This window comes from Haemaphysalis longicornis, unplaced genomic scaffold (assembly GCF_048455015.1).
Source record: "Haemaphysalis longicornis isolate Haplotype H1 unplaced genomic scaffold, Haemaphysalis longicornis Haplotype H1 scaffold_9, whole genome shotgun sequence".
NCBI lineage: Eukaryota > Metazoa > Arthropoda > Arachnida > Ixodida > Ixodidae > Haemaphysalis > Haemaphysalis longicornis.
The window spans coordinates 34997634-35016298 of NW_027526460.1; the positions used below are offsets into that span (position 1 = coordinate 34997634).

General features: G+C 47.4%; 1 protein-coding gene and 2 long non-coding RNA genes across 3 annotated transcripts in view; 2 read left to right on the forward strand and 1 right to left on the reverse strand.

The window, feature by feature from the left end:
- LOC144152655 (vitamin D 25-hydroxylase-like) overlaps positions 1–12010 on the forward strand; it is a 51836-nt gene extending 39826 nt beyond the window's left edge. Inside the window, exons 5-9 of the mRNA XM_077684022.1 lie at positions 2569–2873; positions 3653–3768; positions 5124–5382; positions 9518–9708; positions 11786–12010. Coding sequence (XP_077540148.1) covers positions 2569–2873; positions 3653–3768; positions 5124–5382; positions 9518–9708; positions 11786–11979 — 1065 coding nt within the window. The 3' untranslated portion in view covers positions 11980–12010. The remainder of the gene's footprint in view (positions 1–2568; positions 2874–3652; positions 3769–5123; positions 5383–9517; positions 9709–11785) is intronic.
- A 1135-nt stretch (positions 12011–13145) lies between these two features.
- On the forward strand, positions 13146–15300 carry LOC144153988 (uncharacterized). The gene is made up of 2 exons (XR_013319425.1): positions 13146–13268; positions 14392–15300. It is a non-coding gene; the product is annotated as an uncharacterized LOC144153988 (long non-coding RNA).
- Positions 14803–17715, reverse strand: LOC144153987 (uncharacterized). The gene is made up of 2 exons (XR_013319424.1): positions 16968–17715; positions 14803–16067 (listed from the first exon to the last, which is right to left on the reverse strand). It is a non-coding gene; the product is annotated as an uncharacterized LOC144153987 (long non-coding RNA).
- Between the last annotated feature and the right edge of the window lie 950 nt (positions 17716–18665).

Genomic DNA, 18665 nt, shown 5'->3' on the forward strand with positions numbered 1-18665 from the left:
ACACATACGTGCGCTTTAAATTTGGTAACAAAGAGGGCCCCCAAGCCCAGTTATAGCATTGTAGTTTTATCACCCAGTGGGCGTTAACGTTCCCAAATGTTACGCGAGCTTTTAGATAGCATAAAATAACCGCCTATTCTCGCAAAAGAAACAATGAAATTGTTGTCTAAGCCACTGAAAAGCAAAAAAAAAAAATAGAGCTAAGACGTGCCGCAATAAAAGTTGGAACAATATGTAAGCAGGACAAAATTTTTCGCGTTGGAGGAGTAGCAGGTGGAGGATGACAAACATTATTTATCCCATCCGTTGTGATTTCGGTCACTCTGGACCAGTGAGTAGTGTACTCAGGGAACTAAATTTTTCTCCCGTGACTTTTGTTGCAAAGGTGTAGACGGTAATAAAAGCGCTAGTATTCCTTCCTAACGAAGGTCTCCTGGCGAACCCGTTGCCGTGAAGAGAAAAAAAAATACCCGAATATGAATATTCCGTACTTTATTCCGATACGCCTATTAGATGTTCTGCTTACCCCCCCCCCCCTTCCCCCCTTCGCCCAAAGGAATTTTTTGTGATAGCCTTCTCGTGAAGAGTTTCTTTTTTCGGGGCGTGTTTACATGTATGCAACTAGCGTACTGGGCTACAACTGGAAGCCCAAAAGTTTCTCGGCGAAGCGGGCACTTATTAACGTCCGCACTTTCACTATACCCCAATAGACGTGAATTTCACGCTGTTACATGTATGGAGCATCGCATTCGGATCAAAGACCTGTATGTAACTCCCATGTGGTCCAGTTAGTAGTTCTGCAGTCGCATGCAAGTGCACTCACATGGATGGAATACCCCGCGCGGAAACATCGCGCAACGTCTGATATATTTGCAGACAAAGCCTCCCCTGGATTGAACAATATAAATTACGTTTTCTTTTGAAGCAAAACATGCTGCCTTGAGAAAGGTTTGCCCCGCAGGCAGGCTGTACAAGCGTTTCTCTTCTGGGCATCACTCCTATGCGGCCTCTATATGCCTTCCTATACGCGAGTTCAACCGAATAAATCCTTCTTCATTCACATGCACTATGTGGCACGATTACTTTAAAATCTCTTGCTTCGTTTTAAGCCCAAACGGGGCGTCTAATATGCTTCATCCGCGCTGCAAAAAGAAGAGCGCCCCCGAGCCAGCAGCGTACCGGCTTGCGGGGACCGACCCTGTGTTGCGCATATCTGCCGAAGGGGGCGCTGGGTGTCGCGGGCTCCGTGTCGCCCTCTGGGCGCTGTCCGGCGCCTATAGACAGGGGTGCGCCCGCACCTTGCCCACGGCAGAGTCGTTCAGTACAAAAGCCAAAACCTCGCGTGAAAGCAAGGTTCACGCGAATGCCGGTGAGATACGGCTGTATACCGTAGCGGCGTAGCGGTGAGCGCATTGTTGGCTGGAAGACTAGCGGCATCTATCGGCGAGTGGCCGAACGGCCGAAGTAGAAGCGTTAGTAGAAAGCTGAGCAATCTGGGGCCGATACCAAAAAACGGCAGCTGGAAATCAGCTGCCGGAAGCAGGCAATAACTTTCCTCGTGTCTTGGGACAGGTAGGCTGTAGGGCGCTACCCGAAACAGCAGTTGACGTCGAGGTAATGCTTTTGAGCAGCTCGCGGGGACGGCCGCATTCCCGTGCTCACCGGAATGAGGCCAGAGCACGGGAATGGCGCGCCGCCATTCCCGTGCTCTGGCATGCGCGCCACGCCCGTGAATACTTACCTATTTTGGCATTTAGCCTCTATTAAAAGTGTGGCTTCTGTGGGAGCAGACCAGCTCCCAGCTAGAGCATCAGAAGCACCTGATATCTCGTGCGGGGAATGCTATGGGCCTGAAGGCGCCCTAAACTGAAACCACCTCCCACTCTCCTTCCCCTGCTCATTCCTTCAATAACAACAAACGTTTTTGTAGCGTGAGCTACGCTGGCCGAGGTTGAGCAGTTTTGTGGGGCTCCTGGAGAGCCGTGCTGTGCATGCGCGAGGAGCAGTGACGTCACACGGCGCACAGAACGTTGCTCGCTGCCCGGCGTCTCTGCGCCCAGCTTCTTCGCTGACCTCCGTTCCGCACGTGGCGGCCTGGCACACTTGATGATCACGCGAGAGGTGGCCGGGCGTGGAACCGATGACTCGTGCGTCGCAGCAACACCGGCGTGCGCCTGCGGAACCAGCTTAGCTCTGGGGCGATTGGCGACGCTGCGCCGGAGCCGCTTGATAAATTTACTAAGCCACTGGTAATTTTTTCTTCTTCTCCTTAAACCTCGTATAAGAAAATTGTCATACATTGTGTAAGATTGACATTGAATTGTCTGTGTCATGCTTTCGTTTTGTAAGTTTTTTTTTTTGCGTTTTAGCGTGATTGAATCTGGAACTAGAAAATGGGCAGTGAAAGGCTAGAGGTCCAATTCATGTCAAGGGTTGCTTATCCGTGACGGGATGGTAGAGCCATGCCATGGCCGAACATTAGTCCTAGTGTTAGCACATCCGAAATGGTGTAGTTTCAACGCGTCTCGATTTTACATGAACATCCACCTTATTCTTTCCTTTACTCAGGGCGAGTGTAAGCACCTTATCAAGGCGATTTCGGATGCAAAAGGAAGACTGATTGCCATTGAAGAACTGATCTTTCCGAGTATTTCCAATAATGCAATACAGCTCATCTTCGGTGAGCGATACTCCTTCGACCACCCTACGCGGAAATGGCTGGACGACACGCTCAGAAAAACATCGAGAGCAGTGGCCGCAGCGAGACGATTTACGGCCCTCGGTCAGTTCAAGAATCCCCGCCTGAACAGAATTGCGTTTTCCGGGAGAGAAAACCTGGAGAAGTGTTTCAGAGAGCTCGGCCAGTTTACGAGGTGCGTTTTTTTTTTTTTTACTTCTGTTACTTGCAGCTGTGCTCTTGCGAGCTCAAAGTGCACGCGCGTCAGAGGAGATTTCAGAAGGCGTAGTTGGTTCTGCATCGCTGCGAAGATGGCTCAGTCAAGTAGCAAACAAACACAGAGTAAACGGAAGAAACGGGACGAACCACTTGTCCTGGGACGTAAACGTAGTACAAGAGGCAAAATTAATGATATTTCGACACCTGTGCCGAACAACACCGCTTTGAAACGTATGCAGTATAAAATCTATAATATTGTCCATCAGCCTTTTTATGCGATTAAAGGTCTTCAGTATTAAAATAGCCTACTATGTAATACGTCTCCCCAGGCAAGCACCCGTCCACCGAAACAATGGTTCCGCTGTGCGCACACCGTAAACTTCGCGATGGATTCGCTTTTTCCGCGTACAGTATAACGTGCCCCGGTATTTCTGCAATCAATGATGTTACAAAGGATATTATTCAAGCGTTAAAAAAATTCGTGCGCTGGCGATAACATTGCAACCAATTTGGCCGAACTGATGGAACGACGCAAACGTGCCAATTTTTGAACTCAATAAATTTCAGCCTCGCAATGACGTGCTAAGCACGATGTAGTTAAAGAAAGACACAGGACAACTTGATATTGTTGGCGCTGGGAAATTGATGAACGTTGGGAAACGGTTGAAAGCGTAATTAGGTGCCAATGTTATAAAAGCGTGGTGGTATCTTGTGTCTATAACTACAACGCAACATATTCTTCTTTTGTCTTCACAGGAGCAGGATATGCGGTCGCATGTCACGCTTGTGCGACGAACCCGATGAAACGCTAATTGACGCCTATATTAAAGCGATGTTGGAAGATAAAAATAACTCAGCATCGCATTACAACGGTGAGAAATTGACCCATTGTAACTTCATTAACCTGTTTTCTTTGAACGGAACTTAAATGTACACGGCTCCGGGGAGCTATGGTTCCAAAGACGCTGACAAGACAACACGTTAATACCCTTACTCAAATGTTTTGTCAGCTCATCGTCGCGTGACCGAGACCTTCACGGAGTGTAATGCCTTATTATTATTACTACTATTACTACTACTAGTATTACCAATATTAATATTATTATAATTATTAAGGGGCGTAGAAAAACTTTGGTAACATCCGTAGCCGAATGGTCGTAAGTATTCGTGAAATTGCACGCGATCTTCGAGAGATGGGCTGCACAGTTGCAATTAATTGGGCCCTGGTTATAACGGTACACGCGGCCACGAGGGGGAACACAAGGCATCGTGGGATATTGCTTCCAGCCCTCACAATCGACTAAAGAAGGATGCCTCATACAGGCCTGGCGCCTCTGGCATCCGGCACCATGGAGGACAGAAAACTTAGGAGAGGCCGCGCTGGCCAGCGGCGCATTGGAAGAAGGGTGGAGGAAGTGTCTCACTTTTTTCGCCTCCATCGTAGTCCGCTGGCAACCGCGTCCTTGCAACGGCGCGAAGCCCGCCCCACCGAGGCCCTTTAACTGCTGAAGGATAAGTAATTAATGGGTAACTGCGGTTTTAATCATAGCGAACTTCAATTTCACGGCCTCTTTCTTTCTGACAATAAATTATTATTTTAAAGTCCTAGCGATTTACATCAAGTGATTTAGCCTAGGCAATCACCCCTTGTGAGTACGTCCCAAAACATTCAGGACATCATAATCGTGATCATCATCGTCGTCGTCGTCGTCGTCGTCGTCGTCGTCGTCGTCATTTTGACCTGGCCTATATGATGTCCTCATGTGTCAGCGCACAACACATATCCCTGTACTCGCGCCTTCACGACGTAGTTCGGGAAGAACACGTCATTGAAAACCTCCGCCATGCGGGACACTGGATTTACCGCATTTTGTCGTCTTTATTCTACGAAGCCTGGTGTGTAGACCGCGGTGTGTTTCTCTGGCCGTGTGCCAGCGCCAATGCCTCGGTGTGGTAGGGCGTAGTTCGAATTATCCGTGGCTTAACCTCCTCGGGTTCGAATTAGCTGGCTAAATTTATAGACAGACTGCTATGGACACTTGGCCGGACCAAATCGTACACTTCGGATTATCCACAAATTCTAATTATTGAAGTTCGCATTAACGAGATTTCACTGTATAACAAGAACAAAACTTGCAATGCTGTTTGTGGATACGTCGGTGCCAACAACATTACTTGAACAAGCCTGCCCAACACTTGTCCCTCCGGTACTGCTTCTCTGCCGCAGTTCCTAATTTGACGAGCACAGCCATCGGGTTCTTCCAGGCAGCGTCGGCTGCTGTGCCCAGTTACTTGCACTGGCACATGCTCAACTTCGCGCGCCTGGCTGACACGCTGCAAGCTGAGGTGCAGGACGAGATCGACAACGTTGTCGGCCCCGACAGGCTCCCCGAGTGGGAAGAGCGCCGCAAAATGCCCCTCACTATGGCCGTCATCTGGGAGATGTTAAGGTGGAAGGCCATCACTCCGTTCACCGCCCCTCGAAGGTATAAGCGAAGAGGTCTCGCCAAGACGCGTAAACCTAAAACCGACAAAATTGAGTCTATTCGCAAAGATTAAACCTTGTTTGATATATATGGTGGTCTTGAAGACATAACCTCGAGCACATCATCGCCGATATTATTGACGGTAAACCTTTGGCAGGTGTAAAGAAAGGAACGTCAGAATACTTACTACGTTTTTTTGTGACTTTAGTTTCACACAATTGTAAATGGTGTTTCCAGTGAATAGAGTGAGTGTCCTATTCGCGCGGGCTGGTAAAACCAGCCACTAGGCAGCAGCAGCCTCGGGAATGTGACGCCATGCACTTAATGGGCAATTGAAAGCCGCACACTGCTCTTCCGAGTGAGCGTGTTGGCTTCGCAGTCGAGTGTAATTGGTGAATTCCCGGTAGCTGTCATTGTCACTGGTCAATCGGTTATGTGAGAACTTGGGTTGGTGATGTTGACGTCGCAGCCTAATTAGAATTTGGGAATCTACTGCCAGCTTCCGATGACTGCGGTGTCATGGGGCAATGCCCTTGAGCATGCGTATGTAAGTATTTTGGGTGAGCATATTGACTTCGCGGTGAAACGGGCTTCTGGCGCGCCAGCTGCCTTGCCGATCCACATGAGTGGGAATGTTGCTGTCGAGCCTATATGCCGCCTCAACTTGTGTTTTCCTTAACGTCAGAGGCGTCGGAAAGGGGGTTCAGGGAGAGCGATAGCTCCCCCTCCTTTATAGATGGGTTAGCATGGATCCCCCAATCAAGGGGCACCTGTAGGCTTCTGCTGAGCCCCAGGCAGCTCCGGGAAAGTTAAAACTTATTTTCAGCAGGCAAAATGATTTAGAATCAGACGACATTTAGTTGAAATCCCGTTGGCGCTGATCACCAATTGAACATTTTTCGCAGTTATGACTGCCACCAATTCTAACCAAATAGTGATTTTTATGTTCCCCTTATTAAGCAGATATACAGTTAAAAAGCCTTCGTAGGAAGCATTTCGCAAGCTAATTTTCCGTCTCAAATATTTGATGCCTGCGGTATCAATGAAAGATGGATGGTATTCTGGCTTTGCCCTTTGTATCAGGCTCATGCTATCATGATACTAGCCTGCTTCACTGGGCAGTATGACCAATTTTTTTTTTACGCTAACTAGCTTAGTTTTCTTATTAGGGAACTCTGGTTTCCTAAGCGCCTTGCACCAATCGCATATTCACTCACGCTGTAACAAGTTGTTAGCAGAGATATTACCAGTGCGGCTATATATATTACGAAATATCAGTGCGTCCGTATCATACCACTGGAATTTTCTTAATATACTGGCACCGCAGACAATCAGAAATATATGGTACAGAAACAAATGATCCGTTGTGCATACGCGAACCCTAATAATATAACGAACGTGGTTCAAGCTGGAACTATCCAAATATTATACCGAACCATTACAAATTCATTACACTGACCTCACAAGTACACTTTAACCCATGTAACTTCGACTGTTCTGTGTATTCAACTCTTTTGCTTTGTCAATATTCATCGTGTGAGCCTTCATTTGGTAGCATAAACGTGCATTTATGGTAATACGTGCAGGACGCGTGTATGGCATGTGCTAATGTTTATTTTATTTTTCAGATATTTATATGTACGTACACTGCTTTTTTGTATTGATAAATAAAAGGGCATAGATCCGTGCGTGCTACCGTTGCCTCGTGTAGAGGGCACAGTCAGCGTGAAGCCAGTAATTGGCCTTCTACAGCGAAGCTTGCTATATGACTCACTGATTGCATCGTTCGTCGTGCAGATTACACAATGGGTTTTACAAAACGATGATGATGATGATAAGCGAAGGCACATCAAGGGCCTCAAGAAAAAAATTAAAGCCGCTCCACTCGATGTGAAAGCTGTCGGAAGTGCTGAGCAGTGATTCGCCACAATGGGCTGTAGCGCCGTTATCCGCTCACTGCTACCACGCAATGCATTCAAATTTCCCGCCTTCGCAGTGCTCGCACGCCCCCTGCCTGAAACTACAGTGGCTGCACCAGCGGGAGTTCTGTTCTTTTTGTGCTTGTTTTTCCTCTCGCACGTGCCGGCGTTGCACTGCCACATTTTTTTTGCTTAATCGTAAAAACCAATCCAACGAGCGTTCCTAACTAAATGAACGGGGGCGCTGCCGGTTAACTGCGTATATTTTGCCTCATATGTACCTGCAGTTTTCTTTGCGGTAAACACCGGGGAGATGTATGGCAAGCGCCAGCTGTTCACGAGTTTCGAACGCTTGTGACTATATACACCGCTTGGATACGACGGAACGCCGGCTCTACTTGGGTCCAGCGAGCGGGCTACGACGACCAGGCACGGCCCTAAAGTGCTCTGCACTTAAAACGCTTCCCTTGTTCGGAAGTCGACACCTTAGAGGCACAGGCCTCCATCATGGAAGACCCCTGAGCTCCAGTGGTGGCTCTGGGGACCCCAACACTGCTCCCTTCTTGCCAATTCCTCCGAGAGATGGGTGCGTCCGTACCTATAAATAGGTTATTTTTATGCAAACGGGCATATCATCGCAAATAAATAAATAAAAAAAAGAATCGATCCACGCTCCCTCGCGTTATGAGGCTGACGTCTATCCCATAGCGCCATTCCGACATGGTCGAAGGAGTCTGTATATTGGAATTCACTTTAACTCAGGTAGCATGGGAGCAAGCTTTGCGCTTTAACCATCTGTGTCTTAATTAAGAAAAAGGCTCTGATATTTTGTAGCGTAAGGTACACTGGCCGAGGTTGAGCAGTTTCGCGTGTGCCGTGAAGAGCCGTTCTGCGCAAGCGCGAGGGACATTGGATTGGATTGTATTGTATTGGCTTGGATTGGATTAGATTTGGATTGGATTGAATTAAAGTGGATTGCGTTGGATTGTGTTGTGTCATAGCCACGGCAGACGCACTGGCGTCGGCGCGTGCCCAGGTGTGCGCCTCAATTGCGCAGTAGCCAAGTCTGACGCTGCAGCGGAGCCGCTTGATAGCCGTCTCGTGTGGCTCGTGAAGAGTCGGGCTGAGCATACGCGAGGAGCGGTGACTGGACAGGACTGGACTGGACTGGACTGGACTGGATTAGACTGAATTGGACTAAACTGGACTGGACTGGACTGGACTGGATTTGACTGGATCGCTGAACCTTAGCTCACGCTACGTATATCCTGGCATAGCAGAACTAAGCCACTACTAATTTTTTTTACTATACTCCCCAGCATCTGCGAAGTTGATTGTATATTGGATTGAGCTTGATTTGGTTTTATTTTGGGGGTTGATTTGATTACTTACGTATACTTGTCATTGCGGCGCCACTTTACAGACCTTGCAGAAGTACTTGAATAAAATAAATGGTCACAATAATATTTAAATAGCAATAACCAATATTGAGGATTATTATTATTATTATTGTGATTTTGGGTGTAGTAACATATTCTTGCTCCCACGTGGGAAAAATAGTTCCGACGCCACTGCTTAACGTTGAGCCTAATATACGCGCCAAGCAACATCAGCCTCGCACTACGTCGCGTTGTGTGGCCGCTTGTCGGCGTCTTATCAAATATCGCCACCACAACCAACATTGTCACCAACCACAGCAACAGCATATTAGGTCTAGTGCAAAACGAAGACCTGTCCATGTAGTCCCTGACCGGAGTGTCATAATTTTCTTTTCACTTAACTTTTGTTCTCTTCGCACCATCAGCCATTCTGGGTGCAGTTTCATTGCTACAGACGCCGACGCCGCACTGCGGCTGTCCTGCCCAATGGGCCGTTTATTGCTGTTTTCATAAATGCGTCAATTGTGCTCAAGAAGTGATAAGCAAAACGGAATTATCTCTGTTGGAAAGAGGAGGAATCTGATTTGGTAAAAGCGAGATTACCGTTACCGCCTTTTGTGATTTGCAAGTTCCGACTTCCTCAATCCACCGTCCTTCCTCACAGGAGCGGGAGATGCGTTAATGTCCCTCTTAGAGCGTTCTCACTCCTCTACTCAATAGGAGGGCAGTATCGGCGTTAACGAGAGGCGCATGGTTTTGCCAAACTGTGGTCAGCTTCGCCGGACAATGATTCTACCAGACATCAGCGCGTGTCATTTTTTTTTTTCTTCTGTCCAGGGCTGGCGCGGATTTTGTGAGCGACGGGATCTTTTTTCCTGCCGGCGTCACAGTCATGGCGAACTTGTGGGCGGTTCACAACGACCCCAACCGCTGGCCTAATCCGGAGGGATTTGACCCGACTCGTTTTCTACACGAAGACGGCTCAGCGACGGTGGACAGGCCTGAACACATAATTTCCTTTTCCCTCGGTAACTCAGGCGCTTCCGATTTTCCTTTGATGGCGCACCAAATTGAGTCTGGCACACACATGAGAACGGGAAAAAGGGGATCGGGTTTTTCAAGTGCAGAATGCCAGCATAGGCTAGGCTCGTCACTCCGCTTGTCTATTTCCTACGCTAAGATTCGTTTGTTCACTGGCAGAAAACAATACATTATTCTATTACGTAGAGCAAGGGTTGGCAACCTTCTGAGGCGACAGAGGAGGAGGAGGAGGAGGAGGAGGAGGAGGAAATACATTTATTAAGATTTCTGAACGGCCCGGAGGGCGGCCCAGGGGAGTGGTTCCTTCTTCACTGGAGCCCATACGCAGTCCGCGCCGCTTGGGCTCTGTCCACCAGCTGAAGCTGAGTAGACAGAGAGGGGCTGGACAGCAACATCTCCCATTCCTCTACTTGAGGCAGAGAGCCGAGTTGCGTGAAGCCGACACCGTGCAGGCCGGACACCAAATCAGGGGGAAGAGAGGAAGGGGGGGCTTTCAGGCAGAGAAAAAATTCGGCGAAGTGACTGTAATGTACAGAACTCTTATATAAATCAGGTTTATTTTCATGCTTATTTAAATAAGCGATCTTTCTTTGTTCCTATCTAACCCCATTTAAGGTCAAAACTGCCATGTAGGCTTTCAGATTGGAAGTGACAGGGGTAGGGGGACAATGTTCTGACACCGTTCCGGGGGCTGTATAATACTGCCCCGCGGGCCGCAGGTTTCCGACCCCTAGCACACGTAGGGCTTCATCAGATCAGTGGGCATGTGTTTCAGTGGATGATAATGAAAAAAACATTTTTTTTTAAATTTAAAGCTGGTGGTTGGCCACCCTATTCCGGGAGTCCGTTGGATCTTGCTGCCACTCTCGCCCTTTCGGTCAGCCAACTTTATTGTGAATGCTCAGCAGCAAACGACTGCAAGTCTTGTTTCAGCGAAAATTTCCCCAAAACAATTATATGACAATTGGCTGCCAAGGCTACTACAATATCATTAAGGCGATTTTTTTAGTATCGTATTATCGCGCGTACAACCCGCACCTACATATAATGCGCACCCCCACTTTCAGCCCGCCGAAAAGAAAAAAAATTGGGCCCATCTCCCCGCGAGGGGGACTCGAGTAAATGCGTCGCATAGGGGGTGGGTGTATTGCGTTAACGTTTAGTGTTTGGGGAGTTGGTGGTAGTGAATGCGTTGTATCAGCAGCTTCTTGACGTTGTCAAGGATATAATGCGCGTTCGTAGCCTCCCATTCTGTGTCGGCTTTGTGGCGCAGTGGGTAGAGCACCATGTACATTGTGTTCCGCCTGCAGGGTCGAGGGATCGAAACCAGGCGCCGGATAGTATTTTTTTTATATAGTGTAGGGGGAGGGGTGCGGACTACGACTACGGACGTCAACGCGGGTGACATCGTGAGTTACTGAAATGCTCTGCATTTAAAAAAAATCCTCGCGTATTGCCTGCACATTTCTTGCAGGAAAGGCTGCACAAAAGCTACTGCTCAAGTAACACATTACATTCTACGTAGACAGAAAAGGCGTATATTTAGCAAGTGGAATACAATGACTGCAAGACGAAAGTCACAATTCACCAATAAAATTCAGTTATAGTGAGCTCGTCCTTGTTTTTTCTTCCTTGTCCTTATATGTCTTGCGCAATAGCTGCCATGGAAAGCTTAGTCAGTGTCACTGCGTAGGAGCTTCACGGCACAACGTGCATTGCCGTGAAGCGGCACCAAAGGAAAAACACCGCATATTATCTGCACCCTACTTTTCCACTGAAATTTTCGCATTTTTGGTGGGGGTTATACGCCCGAAACTACGGTACTTTTAAGAATTGTTTAACGGGTTGTTCAAAGGGCTGTTCAACAGCCCTTGTTTGTCTGCTAGGATATACCTCTAGTCCTTCCACGTTTAATTCCGTAATCACAAAGCCATGGTCACTACCATTACCGTATGGTTATAAAATCAAATACTACATTTTCTAACTATGTGTGGGATGTGTCACTTTCCAGATTGAATGGACGCTAATTTTTTACCTGCCTTTTTGTTCACTACTCTCTGGCAGGGCCTCGCAAGTGCCCCGCGGAAACGCAGGCTATCATGTTGATGTTTCTTTACATCGTCTGCATTCTACAAAACTTCCGTGTGCTGCCCGAGGAAGGCGTGACCATCGATCCTGGGGACAGACTGGACCGCCTGCCTGCAAAGGATAAATACCTGCTCCGATTCATTCCTAGAGCCAAGCAACACGGCGATTAAAAGGCAGTTAGACGGCGACTGGTTCCACTATTCTTACGCAAGAAGGAACAATCTCATTCTTGAAACGTAATATCATCTCGCGATATCAGTGATGTTAGCAGTCTGGCTTTTTTTTATTTCTCTGTTTTTTTTTTGACATCTTACTAACCTTCTTTCTATTTTGATACTGTTCGCTACGTTTCTGCGATCATTACAATCAGGTAAAAACGTTTGGACAGTCGCACAGTCGCTTCCTTGGGAAGGTATCAAGGATACGCTGACGTATGGTCTCGTGGGTGGTGTTATCGCAGGGATTACAGGCGTCCACACCGACTATAGGGCTGATATTTCGCTCACATGTACGTCGTTGTGAATTCTTACTGCGACAACTTGTGTGCTGACATTTTTCCCGTACCCGATCATGGGCAGAGGAAAATGTTTGCGTTGCTCTACACGCCATCAGAATACGTGTAACGCCACATGTGAAGGCGGACGGTGGTGCGGGATGTACCTTCCCAATGGAAATCTTCGAAGGACCTCTTTTAGTGTGAAGAAAAGAGATATAAACGACGAAAGCGCGGAAAGCCGCCAGAAGGCTTCGCAGATTAGGTGAATATCAGACACACTTCAATAGGAGCATCATTGCTACTTTCTCTAATTGGGAGATAAACTAAGTCTACGGGAAATGCAGACACTTCAACGACTGCAATAAGTAGTTTGTGGCCCCGGAGGTGCTTTATTGGTTGAAAAAGTTTTGGCAGATCCAGCCGTGAAGGACGTAGAAGGATGTTCGCCTGTGACCCAACGTCAAGAAAGTTCAGTAGTACGGTTTAAGTCGTTCGTTCAGACACCAGGGGCCGTATTCTGCTATCCGACGCCCTCCCGACGCGCGTCGGAAGTTCGTGACGTCAAAATGACGTGCAAATAGCCAACCGCCCCGCCCTCGAAGATCGCGGGAAGTACGTCATCGCCTTCGGGGACAATCTCATAACTTTCAAATGCTGCTAAAGCGAAATTAATAAAAATGTTTAGATATAACAAAGCCTTTCCTGTTTGTGTGTTTTCACGGGCACTGCCGTTGCTGCTAATGCTAGTTTAACAGGTTTACACGCATTTATGTTTTTACTTTGTTCCGTTATGAGGCGCCAGGGAGCGCTGCGCGCGGCACAGCTGTTTTTAAAGGAGGCATATTTGAACGCTCAGTACAGTTGCTGCGCAAAAATTTCGTCCCACAAGGGCGTTCTCTTGGGACGAAAAGCGACGTAAACGGTACGCTGTTGCCCGGCAGTTATATATAAGACGGCTGTGACGTGAGTGCGATATTTTGATCGATTTTCTAACGCCATGTCATTGTTCGGCCACTCTCGCTTGTGCAGTGAATTAAACCCGTTTTTCAAACCGCATGTGTGCGCGTTTTGCGCACGATCAGATTACGTACTTATATTGTCACGAAGCCAAGGATGACGCAGTTGTTTTGAAGGAAAAACAAGTTTATTATGGCGAACTTGTGCTCCCCTAACAACTCAAAAGAATACAGAGGCGGCGAAGCAGCGGTCAACAGAGTGACTTGTGCAGACGAGTGTCGTCGAATCGAATGCCGCGGCGTCTGCTCTGCACGCTTTTATCTTTCGGCGCAAATGTTTCTCGAACCGTCCATTGAAATACAGAACATTGAGAATCAGAGAAGATTATTCTGGGCTAGTGCCGTTAGGGCGAAACAGTCTGCTTATCTGAATGAGATAGCCCGTGCGGCATAAAAATAAAGAATGGAAGACGCGCTTCGCGGACACAGATAACAGAGCCAGGCGTGGCCGGGCGATAAAAACAAACAATAAATAAACAAACCCATACATGGTTCGCGGTAATATCACGGCAAGCTCGTTTTAATTTTTTTTAATGAAAGCAGGGGTGCAAGTGCAACGTCAATGAAAGAGAGTACTGACCTCCAGACTTTAGCGACCCGAGGATACGTTTCCTGCCTAGCTTTGTTTCATGAGCTATATTAATATGCTATTCTGCGTGACGAACTGCTCTAACAGCCTAAGCCTGTATCACGTCAAATCGACCACGCCCACAAATTTGGTGCTTAAGCATGCAACTTGAAGTAGTTTGCTCAGTTTTTTTCTTAAAACATCCCGAGAATCAAACCGCCTTCCCGCAGGTATTGTTTCCATCCACAATAATCATTTGTTTCTACAAGCATAGGTACAACTCAGTGACTGTGCAATGAGGTGCAATTTTTGTAATTGAGCACCTGCAATGTATTCTTACGTTAGCATATTTTGTAATTCCATTTTCCTATTTAATGCCTCTACCCTTCAGGGTTAAATAGGTAAAGTATACCGCAATACGCTTCGTTAACTAAGATAGAGACCAAATTTTCAACCCCTTATTGTTTTTTGGCCGTTAAGCTCATAATGAACACATTTTCAGGCACACTGGAGCTGGAGAGCTGCTGGTTGTGGAAGGCCCTGAACAAACAACCAGTACTGTGGGCCTCAACAAGAATAGATGCCAACTATGAGCACTTTAACAAGCTGGAGTAGAGAAAGCAGTTTTGGCATTGCATCACAAACATCAATGTGCCCTTCTTTATTTTTGCAATGAAGTTACGTTGGTTTCTGTGCACTTTAAATAAGGCTGTGTACTACAGAAATGCTATAGTTGATTTTGTCACGATTATTTTTTCCCAGTGTTGGTTACTCTTGGACGGTGCTGCTGCATGCAGGGGAAAAGGAAACAGTTCAACATAACTTGTAACACCCTGATTTATTGAGGAAAAATTCAATACGCCTTTGTAGATGCTGCTGTTGGCTTTTCATAATTATTTTTTACAAGCAGGTGTCCTTCATGAAAGAAAAAATCGCAATATCACTTTAAAAATCTAAGCAAGCAGTCATCAAAGCACTGAGTGCTAGAATACATGCAATGGTGGGGTAAATGAAACTTTTGTGACCATTTTTCCACTTATCATGAGAATGTCAGAGTAAACCATGACAGTGAACTCTTTGTTAAGAGACAGCCTCCAATATTTTAAGCATGTTTACTTTTTGTATCAACAGTGGAGATGCATACTGGCATATCGTGTTCTCTTAAGTAAAATGATCTGTCAGAGATTTCCAAACAAAGTCACCGTGCAATGGTTGTGCTATGTCATAATATAACTCTTGACTGGATTGAACTAATTGTGTCCAGAAGATTCCGCAGTATACTGATTATTTTTTTTTTGTTTGTGGTACATGCATCATCATTCTTTGCTTCACAGCAGAATGACGGTTACAGTGTAATAAACAGAATTTTCTCAAGAGAATCTTGACCGGTCTCTATACCCACAACAAGGCCTCACGACCCATCAAAACAGTAGTCACGGCCTATCCCAGATCAAGCAACACCGTGTCAAGACATAGTATATAGTGGTCGAAAGCAAAGCAACTTTCTCTGTTGTCCTCACACAACCATGTCAAACACAAAACGACAAGAAGCTTCTCTACAGGAAACAATGTCGCGTCAGGGCAAAGTATATGCTACATGAAACAACAACAAAACAATTTTCTCCCGACAAAACAAACACCGCACACCACACACAATCAGAAACGAAAGTTAAAAATGACATGTTTAGTGCCACAAAGCTGTCTGAAGATGCGTTGGTTGCCCTGTCCTTCAGGAGCTTCTTGCTCCTGTCGGGGGCAGGCACCTCATCAGCCGCATCGTCTGTATCACTGCCCTCGTCCCTTGGTGCTGCTGCAGCTATTGTCGTCAGTCGTTCCAACAGGCAGCCACACAACACACACTGACAATGTTGGCTGCCAGAAGAGGCCTATGAAGAAAAGCTGGTGCTACTGCAGGCAAGGAAAACAGCTCTTGAGAACTGCAATGCTGCACTTCACGACAGAGCACATCGAAGCATGTGCGGCATTGTACTTTTCTTCAGGTGTCTGGGGCCTGGACGACGAGCAGGGGGTGTCATGAGCCACGACTCGAGCAGGTGGCCACCGTCAACCCCAGAACTCGCCAGGCTTTACACGTCACGGGCAAAAGTGAACAGCCAGTCACACAAAGGCACTGTAGTCGGCAGTCACGGTCAGGGCCTTCATACTGGCGTCGCACACCTGAAAGGAATACATAACACAAATATGTACTAAAGCATTAAACAAGTACACAGTTTGAAAAAAGGAAAAGGTAATAAACAAGAGCAAGAATATAAAGAATTGGGTTACTTGGAACTGATTCACTCCGCAACTGCATGCAACGACAAACGACATCGCCGTGTTGTATGTGCCTTTTTTTTAATCGTCGCTGTTTCGCGTAGCAGGGGAATTAGAGCATGCAGGCGACCTGAGAGGAAAATTGGTTACTTACAACTATAGAGAAGGGCCCTCCCACCCATCTATGCGGTACAACTGCGAAATACAACCCCTCCCCTCCCCACCCCGCATTTCGAAATCGATAAACCCTTAAAACGAGCCGACAAGCTGAACTTGTCACCTATTCACTATGTGTCAAGCAGGGGGAAACATCTCAGCCGAAGTGAAGGCGCCGAAGCAGTTGACACACGATGGGGGCGGGGCGAGGGCGATATACGTTACGCATATATTACACGGTTCTTTATGAAGTCAGTTAGACGACCAACACAATACACCTGTTTATCTTTCTTTATAAGCTTTTTTTCTTTCAAGACGCCACCCTATTCGATACCTCTGAACGTGTTCATTTTAGCTACATTTATTGACATACCTTTTCGATATCATTTCACTTAAGCGAACATAGGCCGGAGAGTTAAAAGATTATTTACATATGCATGCATCTGCTAAGTTTTTTTTTTTTTTTTTGACACACTATTTGATCATGCACAATTGCGAAATTTATGGGAGATCACTGCCACTACACCACACCGCTCAAAACAAACGCATTTCAGTGACTGCTTTTCAGACATCGCGCTCCTTTTCCCTTCGATGCAAAACAATTTTTTGCTTCCGTAACAAACGTAGCCAGAAACAAGTAGTACTTACACCGTGCTTACGTCGCCGGGGTATCCAAAACCCTCGTGTGTCGGAGCTCCGTCAGTGCCGACACCACAGTGTGAACGCTGCGACTGGCGTCGGGGTGCGACAGTGTTTCATGGTGGCAGAAAACGCTTTGCAAACTGTCAGTTGCGAAGAGGGACACAGCACGCACAGCACCTTCGTATCTGTTGACACTTCGCTGCACCTCGATGGCCGATAAGGGCTTCCAATTTCAGCGCCTTGGCAACGGCGTGAATGCTGCGGCTGACCGACGGCTGCGTCATGCCAAGAGTATCACCGCTACCGACAATCTGTTGAAAGCTGCCGGTAGCGAAGAGCCTCAGAGCGCACATCACGTTCGCTTCCGTAGATAGCCCCGTCGCACCTCGAGGCCTAACGTGCTCGTTAAGTGCGTCGCACAGCATCCGCGCCGGGCCCTTGTTGACACGGAAACGGCGCTGAAAGTCGCCGTCACTCAGTCGACGCTTAGGCACGGGATCAGCTCCAACAAAAGTGCGAACACAGGCGGCATATACGCAGCCATCGTACAATCCGATGCGCTCTTAACCGCGCCGGATTTCACCCGCCGGTCGCGGGAGAACGAGCGGGAGCCTTTGGCTACGTGACGTCACCAAAAAATAGCCAAAATATAGCCGCGTGACGTAGGCCGGCTGACGTTTTCCGCTCCGAGCCAATCGTGAGAGCCCACTTTCTCCTCTCTCTAAACAACCGCGTCGGAAGGGCGCCGGAAATCGTTCCGGCGCGCGTCGGATGACCAGCAGAATACGGCCCCAGTTCTACGCTTACCATCCAAGTCCTTGGCTTTTGTGTATAACTTTGCTGATGTGCTAAAGAGCCAACCCAATGATGCGCGCTACATGGAGGGGGGGGGGACAAACCTGGGTATACCACAGAAGGCAAAGCCACAGAAGCTGCAAATGGCGAACTGATGACTTCGTGTGAACGTTTTGAAGGTTACACGGTCTCAAAATACTCGCGAGAAGCATTCCTAGAGCATAAACAAAGTACTAGGCTACACTAGAAAGGGTGAGCTTACCAACGTGTTCATTGTAAAAAAAAATGGGGTTCATGCGTGCGTTATTAGCCAAAATGAAATGAAATAACTCTTACATTGCAGAAATTCTATTCAAGTTCAGGCGCGCTCGGCAGAGCCTCTCAAAACGCACTCCTGAGAAAGCTGCTAGTGCCCTCTAGCGCACGCAAACTACGACTAAGATTTTTCATAGAGCCCCATAGGTGGCAGCACGTAAACTCTGAAGCAGTGGTTCTAGCGTGCCGCGGGCCCTCTGGGCTGGAACAAGTGTTGGGGGATGTCACAGTGAAGTAACTTTATGCGGGTCGTATTGTTACGTCGCGCCAGGACAAAGGACGTGAACCATGACCGAATGACGTGAACGCGATGCATTTTATTAGGGGCTTGCCATATTTGCTCAAATGTCTAGGGGGCACCGTGTAGATCGTCTTCGTAGTTCAGCGGCACAGTGATGTGCCCTACTCTAAAACCTCCTCTTCTTCACGTGGCAAAATTGTCAAACAATTTACTGCCATATCTTAAGTCGCAGCTACACCCATTTAAAGGGACACTGAAGGGAATTTGTCAAGCTCCCGTTTTTGTTTGCCCTGCGTAGACTGGCTCAAATTAACACAACTTTCATCGTTTACCCGGTTGACAAGTCGGTAATT